The following is a 9,674-nucleotide window of genomic DNA, read 5'->3' as shown; positions in this document are numbered from 1 at the left end:
CGACAGCACCCGTGCATGCTTTGAAAAAAATTTGGTAACTGTTGGTAACATGTTGCCCGAAGGCCATTGTCTGCCTAAAACCATGTATGCAGCAAAGAAAATGTTGAAAGCGCTCAGCATGGATTATGTGAAGTATGATTGTTGTCCCAAAAGCTGTCTTTTGTTTTGGAAAGAGTTTGCGGATGACAAATATTGTAGCAAGTGTGGGTCCTCTAGGTATCATGAAATAACCAGAGCTAATGGTGAGAAGGTGCGGACAAAAGTCGCCGTGAAGATTCTTCGTTATCTCCCGTTCATAAAAAGAATCCAACGGCTTTACATGTCCGAGGAGTCGGCCAAACGGATGACGTGGCATAAGAACGGGTTGAGATTCAAGGACGCGGAGGGACGACTAAACATGGGGCACCCATCCGATGGTAAAGCATGGCAGAACTTCGATGCAAAACACCCCGATAAGGCAAATGATGCTCGGAATGTCAGAATTGCGATAGCAACCGATGGATTCAATCCATATGGTATGTCAGCATCCGCGTACAGTTGTTGGCCCGTGTTTGTTATTCCGCTCAATCTCCCTCCCGGAGTCCTTATGCAAAGGAAGACCATATTCCTGTCGATGATCATTCCAGGGCCTGATTACCCGGGGAGAATTTGAGTGTATTCATGCAACCGCTTGTGGATGATTTGCACCACTCTTGGCACCATGGGACCTTGACATACGACCGAGCAACGAAGACAAACTTTGTCATGAAAGTTTGGTTCCAATATTCCATGCACGACCTACACAGGTACGCTCTATTTTGCGGGCATTGTACAGATTGGTAGGTTTCCATGCCCGGTGTGCGAGGCACCGATTGGAGTTCATTTGGCTGAATGCGGGTCGCAAATATGTCGCATTTGACAAACATCGAAAGTACCTCAAAAGAGGGCATCGGTTCGGAGGAGACAAAAAGAACTTCACAAAGGGCAAAGTTGTGCGTGAAGAAGAAACGATACCAAAGTTCAATGGTGAAACTGTTGATGGTGAGCTACGTGCTCTCCAGCGTAGTAAAGAACCCGGCAAAACATATGTGGGATATGGTGAGACACACAAGCTGGACTCACGTGCCGAGGCTTAACGCAGCTCGAGTATTACAAGGATCTCGAACTTCCCCATAACATCGATATGATGCACACCGAAAAGAATGTGGGGGAGTCCGTTTTTAACACCGTCCTGAACATTCCTGACAAGACAAAGGATAATGTCAAGGCTAGAGTCGATGTTGAGAATCTGTGTGACGAGGCAAAGACTACACATGCATCCTCCTGAGGGCAATAGAAAAAATTGGGTCAAGCCGCATGCCAACTACGTGCTTGATAATCTCCAGAAGAAGGAGGCAATGATGTGGCTGAAATACGCCGTTATGTTCCCAGATGGCTATTGTTCGAATATGAGTAAGGGAGTCAATCTTACAACAGGAAAAGTAAACGGGCTCAAGAGTCACGACTATCATATATGGATTGAGCGACTGATGCCGGTGATGGTTCGAGGGTATCTCCCCGAGCATGTCTGGCGAGTGCTTGCGGAGTTGAGCCATTTCTTCCGCACGGTCTGTGCTAAGCGGATATGTGAGTCGGTGATTGCGAAGTTGCATGATCAAGTGCCGGAGTTGTTATGCAAGTTAGAGATGATCTTTCCACCAGGTTTCTTTACTCCGATGTTACATCTCATTGTGCATCTTGCGAACGAGGCACTCTTGGGTGGACCGGTGCGGTATCGTTGGCAGTTTTGCATTGAGAGAGAGTTCAAGTATATTCAAAACAAATGTGGCAACAAGAATAAGATTGAAGCATGCATAGCTGAGGCAACTATCCTCCGGGAGATGGCGGACGCCACGACAACGTACTATGCGGATGATGTTCCCACTATGCATAACCCGATATCTCGGTACAATATCGACGAGCCCAAGCATGACCCCAAGCTCCTCCTCTTCAAATGTCACGGTGGCAAGGCTGGTGCCTCTAAAAAGGGCATCTTGACAAAGGAAGAGAAAGATTGCATAATGTTTTATGTGGTTACGAACATGCAAGAAGTGCTCAAATTCATAAGGTAAAATGGTGAACAAATTACTTTGCTATTAGTAACTCGATTTTGGTCTAATACGTTTTTTCTTCCTTTTAGCCAATACAAGGATGAATATTGGACGAGATCGACGGATCCCTCTGATGCGGAGATGGAGATTCTTTTGAAAGAGAGTCGTCCGGAAAGAAAAAATTCCTGGATTGGTTCTACGAAAAAGTAATTTCTAACAAGTCCCTTTTATCCAATACTTTTGCAATCCGTGACTTGTCCCTCTTATTACACGTAACTAATGCAAAGAAACAATTTGAACTGAATTTGTAGGGAGGTGATCCCAACGTTGAGATGACGGATGAGCTGAGATGTGTTTCCCAGGGTTGCAACCGTAGAATCTCAATGTATGAGAAGTACGATGTGAATGGGTATCGCTTCCATACAGAGTATCACCAGAAGAATCGGCCTAACCCAAAAACTATAAATACTGGGGTCTTCACCAAAGGATCCGATGACATAGAATACTACGGAAGGTTAGAGAATGTATACGAGCTGACATTCAATAGGACAAACATACAACTCAATCTCGTTGTGTTCAAATGCCATCGGTTCGACCCACAAGTTGGACAGAGAAGCACTCCTTCCATTGGGTTAGTGGAAGTTAGGCCTTCAACCTCGCTATAGCGGAGCCGATGTCTTTGTTGTGGCTCACCAAGCCAAGCAAGTTTATTATTTGCCCTACCCATGTCAAAAGGAGTACCTCAAAGGCTGGGAAGTCGTGTTCAAGGTATCACCACATGGTAAGCTACCCATGCCCTCCGACGAGGATTACAACAACATTGACCCTGTAACATACGAGGGAATTTTTTATCAAGAGCAAGAGAACTTTGGGGATTTCGAAATAGAAATTGGTCTTGAGGACCTCGAGAACGAGGCACATCTTCATGGTGAAACAGTGGTGGACCTAAAGGACATACAAATGCTCACCAAGTTACATGAGGGCAATGGGTTCAATGATGAGACTCCACCGGACATTCCCACCCAACCTCATTACTCACATGATACTGATAGTGATAGTGAAAATGAGAACCCAATGCCTCGTTATGAGAACCCAATGCCTCATTATGATAGTGATGATTCGAGGTGAGGGTCCTTTATGCCTTTATGCTTAGTATCTATTTTTCCATATGCTTCTTATACTTAGTATTTATTTTTCAATATGCTTCTTATGCTTAGTATCTATTTTTCAATATGCTTCTTATGCTTAGTATCTATTTTTCAATATGCTTCTTATGCTTAGTATCTATTTTTCAATATGCTTCTTATGCTTAGTATCTATTTTTTGCTTAGTGTCTACATTTTACTAAGGCATGAATGCTTACTTGTTTACTCTTTGTCAATGCAGGTGATTGATCAATATGAGCGGAAGCAAGCAATCCATGAACTCCATTTTGAAGAGTATGAGCCAACAGAAGTTCACCGGGACCACTAGAAGTGGAAGACCAACGCGTGCCAGCTCGCGTTACGCGGACGATGACACGGGTGGAGTTGGAGGTGGAGGTGTAGGTGGAGGTGGAGGGACGTGGTGGAGGTGGAGGGACGAGGTGGAGGTGGAGGACGAGCTGGGAGGACGAGGCGGAGGCGGAGGTGGAGGACGAGGACGAGGTGGAGGTGGAGGACGAGGACGAGGTGGAGGTGGACCTTTCCTTGGTGACATACCCTCCGCTACGGCGACGTGGCTTCCCGATCCGCTCACACACGGTCCACCGAGGTGGAGATGGAGGTGGAGATGGAGGTGGAGATGGAGGTGGAGGGGCGGGACGAGGAGGCGGAGAGGGAGATGGCGCCGAAGAAGTTGCGCATTCGTGGTGAAGCGCAAGTCCCTGATGAGAGGAGGGAGCCTACTAGCCAGGATGCGAAAGCCCTCATCATCCCGAACGAAAAAGAGTAAGTTTAATTTTGAACATTTAGATTCATTTTGCTATGTACTAATGTTTTCATTATTGTGCATAACTGATTGGCATACTAATGTTTTGATTATTGTGCAGCAATTGGACATATGACAAGGGGGTTCGCCGGCCGTCGAGCATGATTGGAGCTCTTATTAGGCAGATGCGGCCGGGCTTTTACACTCCGGTCCCCGGCGGCGAGAAGAAGCTAGCCGAGACTTGGGCGGACTATGAGGCAGCTCCTTGCCCGGGCTTTGGGACAGCTTCGACGCCGTGTACACCAAGTTTTGGGTAAAGCATGCTTCTCGAGTTTACTTCATAGTTGATGACCACACTATGCTAACTCATGTCTCTCTCACAATTATTCTTATGCATGATTGCGGACCCATTATAAGGTGCCCGATGATATGGTTGAGCTAGGGAAGGCGGTGCGACTAGGGCTTGTCGGAGGTTGACAAGGCAACGGTGGGTACAATCGAAGCATACACGCATCGGGCACTTCAAGGCTGAGCGGAGGCACGAGGGTCAAGAAAGCCGACAATATCGGGGACGATCCTCGGATGACAAAGGAAGATTACTTCAAGGTAAGTAAATATTCAATGAGACTCTATGTTGCTTGCATAGTTGGGATTGCATTATGTGTTCTTCAAATGAGTTTTGGTTTTTCGGGTTATGCCCCTATGGTGCGAGAATAAGGAAGACGCATTTGAGGCCTTGGTAGCGAGGTGGGTTGGCGAAGACGCCGACTTCAACGCCAAGAGCGCGCGCAACAAGGCAAACCGGGGCACTGGAGGAACACACAGTGCGGGAAGCCGCAGCCACGAGCGCTACGAGAAGCACAAGGTACATATATACATGGAACAACTTGCATTTATTTCCCCTCATATTACTACTTGATACACATAACATTTATCTTGTCGTGCGGGAGGCGGAACTCGGGGAGCCTCTCACCGAGGTGGGAGGGTGGCGGAAGATGAAGGCCGAAGCAGCCCGATCTCGAGCCAGCCTCGGCCCTCGCTGCCCGAGTACTACGGCTTTGCCGAAGAGGAGTTGGACAAGTACTGCTCGGTGTTCAAGGGTCTTCATCCGGAGGTGGATGATCCTATTGAGCAGGAGACCGACTTGACGGCGATTATGGTGGCGGGGAGCGGCTCGGAGCATGGCCGCACGAAGCTTCTTAGTGGGGTGATCAAGCCGCAGAGGACCCTCACGCAGATCAGGTCTACCCTCACCGCCGGCGACCCACCGGTCGCGCCTCCTCGGCCACCGTCGTACGGATGTAAGTTTTCTCATTTCCATCTTCTTTCCAACATTCATCCCTGAATGGCTAAAGTGACATGACTCCTTTTCTTGGAAATTGTAGGCTCACTTTGAGGCCGCCTACGCGGCCGCTTATGAGAACTATTTGACGGTTGTAGCAGAGTGGGACCTCAAGAGAGCGGCTTGGGAAGAGTACCGAGGAGGCGACGAGTCGTGTAAGTTCCAATCTTTTATGGTTCGAAGACATGACAAGTCCCACCTCCCTTTTTTTATATCGCGGCGCTTGACATCTAAACTATCTTGCGGGCGGTCGGGACGTTCTTCCCAGGCCGGAGAGAGGATCGCACTTCGGAAGAGGAGCCACCTAGGCCGGGGCCGACTCCGGTGTGCCCATCGAGGAAGCTTTCGCGGCCACATACTACGCACGGACTCCGGTAAGTCCTGTGCCTAACCGATTCTCACCGCTTTCCTTTCCCATGTGTAAGATGCTAACTCTTGTCAAACATGTAGGGCACGGGAAGTTCGCGGAACCGACCCTCTCCCGGTTCGTCGCGCGAGGGCACACCGATGCACCCCGGCCGCCATTCTCCCGGTGCTTCGGGGTTTTCACCGTGGCGATGGTTCAGGCCATGGTTCTACTTCGGTCTACCTCGACAAAGGCCGGACGCCTGAATTTACGAGTCGGACCCCCGATCTTAGTTTCCCTTAGCTAGGTGTCTAGCGGGTGTGCGTCGATCGTGTGTGCCATGTGTCGACGATGTATGATGATTATGTGTGCTACATGACACATATTTGTATCACGATGATGTTGTTGCTACATTTGATGATGATTATGTGCTTGTGCAACATTTGTGATGCATTTGAATGTATATTACTGCTATATATCGTCGTGCGTGCTGTGCTGGGCCAGGAAATGCAGCGGGAAACCAAATGGTATGGCTCGTGCCGACGGCATAGCCGTCGGCCACAGCCACTGGACGTGCCAAATGGCAGGGGCTGTGCCGGCGGCTATGCCGTCGGCACAGAAGAGCGCGCCCGGCGGCGGCAGCGGAGCGGGCGGCAGCGCGTACGGGCCGAAGGACCTGGGCCGACGGCTGGCCGTCGGCACGGAGCAGCGAGCGTGGACGCGTGGCGGCATCCGGGCCTCCGATGGCAGCATCCGGGCCGACGGCTTGGCCGTCGGCACAGCTGCGCAGGGCGTGGACGCGTGGCGGGCTGCGGTCCTCCGATGGCTGTGTCTAGGCCGACGGCTTGGCCGTCGGCACGGCTGCGAGGGCGTGGACGCGTGGCGGGCTCCGGTCCTCCGATGGCTGTGTCTAGGCCGACGGCTGGCCGTCGGCACGGTACCTCCCTTGACCTAACGGCCGTTAGACGCTCCGCGGGCCCCACGTTGAGCGTGCCGACGGCTGCCGTGCCGACGGCGTCGTTTGACCGTCGGGCTGGAGTCCGTGCCGACGGCAAAGGCTGGGCCGACGGCGAGCCAGTCTGTGCCGAGGCGATACTGTGCCGACGGCGGCCGTCGGCACAGACGTAGGCCGACGGCAGGTGATGCTGTGCCGACGGCCGCCGGCCGTCGGCCCCTCCGCTGGTTCCCGTAGTGGGAAAGCTATTTGCAACCTTGTTGATGTCTTTTTTTTTTCAAATGTCCATATACATGAAGTGTTGGAGGGTGTTGGTCAGACAAAGAGACATGGCCCTGGTAGACGAGGTGTTTGGTGGGGTTAGGCGGCTACACGGACGCGCTAAGCACTAATCTTATATTGGTTACTACTTATATTCGACCCGCTTCAAGGAAATTTGATGTACTAGACTTGCACTTCCTTTTTCCTGTTGTGGTGGCCCCGGCGTGTGTGCAGATCAGGGTTAATCAAACTATGAGTTAGACTTTGAAGGCGTGAGTGTAGTGTATTATGTTGAACTCGTTGTCGATTGTGTGTGTGGCTTTATATATAAAGTTGGCCTATATGCCTTCTGTTTGAAATGTTCCCACTAGTGGACGTGAACTAGACCTCCCCTCCCCCTCGCGAATCTAGGACGGCGATTGGAGGGGAAGGGGAGCGACGGGGGTCGCCGGAGAGTGACCGGAAGAGAACCGCCAGGAGTGATTGTTTCCACGAGAGTTTTCTTGAGACAACTCGGTTTCGTCGAGATGTTCCCGCATTTTTTTTTGGGTGAGTAGACAAGTTACGTGTTTACACGCTCACAAAATTTATAGACCAAATTCGATCCACATATGGAGAGACGAAAAAGACTAAACGGTTTTTTCGTTGCCACTCATATATGGATTTAAAATTTGATGGGTTTATGGGTAGCTAGACACATATTTATCAGCTCACTCATTCCGTTTGTACCTGGCGACTGGCGTTCATAACACCTGAGCCAAATATACTCAAGTCGCTAGAACCCTTTCCTCACGCCTCATGGCACCATCAACCTCATGACTAGCTCCATCCCCTCGAGCAAAGCTACATGTCACACACCACGCGCGCGTAGCTCTTTATTTCACTTAGGTTGTATACATACGCGATAGTACATAGGATGATACGAAGCCTGGTTAAATCGACCAAGACATGGAGATATACGCAAGGGTTTAACCGGGGCATATCATATGGGAGCGCACACGTACATAGAGCACGCGAACGACGTGGGTACCCGCTACTTGATTCACTTCCACTTCCTGCCGTGCTTGCCGGCCTTGAACTTCCCGCCGTGGCCGTGGCCGTAGCCGCCGCCGTGCCCGGTGTGGTACGATCCCATGTGGCCGCCGCCTGCACGCACGTGTACATGATTAGTTACTGCATACAAGTTTATGTCTAGATCGTGGAGGGACTAATCCAGAGTGGCTTACCGTGGTGAGAGCCGTGCGAGGGGTACGCCGCCGGCGCGTAGCCGTGCGCCTGGTAGCCGCCGTGCGGAGGGTAGGCGCCGGCGGCATGTCCATAGCCGTGCTGCTGAACATGGCCGCCGCCGTACCCGTGCTGCTCGTGGCCGCCGTATCCGTGGCTGCCGTACCCGTGCTCGTGGCCGTGGCCATGCCCGTGCTGCTGCACATGCCCGCCACCGTAGCCGTGCTCGTAGGCGCCGTGCCCCTGCTGCACATACCCGCCGTGCTGCTGGCCATGGCCGCCGTACCCCTGCTCGTAGCCGCCGTGTCCGTAGCTGCTTCCGTAGCCACCGTGGCCCTGCTGGCCGTACCCGTACCCGTGGCCTTTGCTGCCGCCGACGAGGTTGGACACGAACCCCTTCACGCCACCGTTGTGGCTGCCGCCCATGTCGTGGCCGCCACCCATGGTTGATCACTACCAAATTTAAAAAGTAAATTCTTTGGTGATCGAAAGATTAGAAACGAATGAATTGACGAGCTCTAAGCTTGCAACTCGTAAGAAATTAAACGACTCCGCCCTGATCACTTACGGGAAGCAGCACACGGGCAGAGAGATGGCTTGAAGACGATTCGAGTGGTTCGTGCTTGATCTCGCTGCTAAGAACGGTCGAGCCTGCCTCCCATTTTATACTGGCACCCGCCGCGCTTTCTTGTTCGAACCACGCACACGTCGGCCACAGAATATGTGCATCAGCACACGCGCACTGCCCCTCTGCGATATTCTTCTTCCAGCTGCGAGCAGGCTAGTGGCTGATGATTAGGCAATTCGATGCTCATCAGCCCATATGCTATCTTTCGCCGAATTTGAAAGGTCAGATTCTTTCTTGCTATTTTTTGACGGTTGGAATAGGTGCGCTACCCAACGCAGATATGGCACGTCTAGCGGCCAACCGGCCAAGCGTGTGGAACCTGATTCGTACGTGTTTTTTTGTTTTTTAATTTGCTTTGTTTTCCACTCAAGGTTTTGTAACAAAATATTGTCTCCCACTCACACCAGTATATGTTTTGACTTCGTTTTCCTGTGGTGTTTTGGCACCCGGGAGCATATGCTCCCGGTTTTAAACTTCGTCTTAAATACACTTTTAAAATGTTGAAAAATTCGAACAAAAAATTTAGTGGGTACATCTCGAAATTCTACACGTTCACAAAGTGGTTCCAAAGAAAACCGACATTTTAAGTGTCATCTGTAAAAAATACAAATTTTGCTATAATGTACGAGACGTTTTGTTTGTCTTTTTCACACAAGTCACAAAAAATATCATTTTTTCGCAAAACTCGATGTGCACACGTAAAATGTCGAGCCGTAAGAGGGAATTTTTTTGTTCGAATTTTTTTGACATTTCAAAATGTTTTTTCCGGTGGCAGGAGCATATGCTCCCATATGCCGAATTGAATTTCTGGTTTTCTTCCTTCTTCTCCGGATTTGCCCCCTTTCCCCTCTTCACCCCACCATCTTTCCCGATGGATGTCTACGATTTCCTTCGCTCTTACAAAACCATAGCGAACCCAGTGGCCTTTATCATGCAATACA

The 9,674-nt window shown here is 50.5% G+C and overlaps 1 protein-coding gene across 1 annotated transcript; it reads right to left on the bottom strand.

Annotated features, from left to right (window-relative positions):
- Positions 1-7,923: 7,923 nt before the first annotated feature.
- On the bottom strand, positions 7,924-8,735 carry LOC124664080 (glycine-rich cell wall structural protein 2-like). Its single transcript, XM_047201682.1, has 3 exons — positions 8,674-8,735; positions 8,108-8,558; positions 7,924-8,027 (listed from the first exon to the last, which is right to left on the bottom strand). The coding sequence occupies exons 2-3, from the start codon at positions 8,547-8,549 to the stop codon at positions 7,924-7,926; spliced, it is 546 nt and encodes a 181-aa protein (XP_047057638.1). The 5' UTR covers positions 8,550-8,558; positions 8,674-8,735.
- Between the last annotated feature and the right edge of the window lie 939 nt (positions 8,736-9,674).

The sequence above is a fragment of the Lolium rigidum genome, chromosome 6 (assembly GCF_022539505.1).
Source record: "Lolium rigidum isolate FL_2022 chromosome 6, APGP_CSIRO_Lrig_0.1, whole genome shotgun sequence".
NCBI lineage: Eukaryota > Viridiplantae > Streptophyta > Magnoliopsida > Poales > Poaceae > Lolium > Lolium rigidum.
The sequence above is the reverse complement of the archived record's forward strand: the minus strand, read 5'-3'. Positions and strand labels throughout refer to the sequence as shown.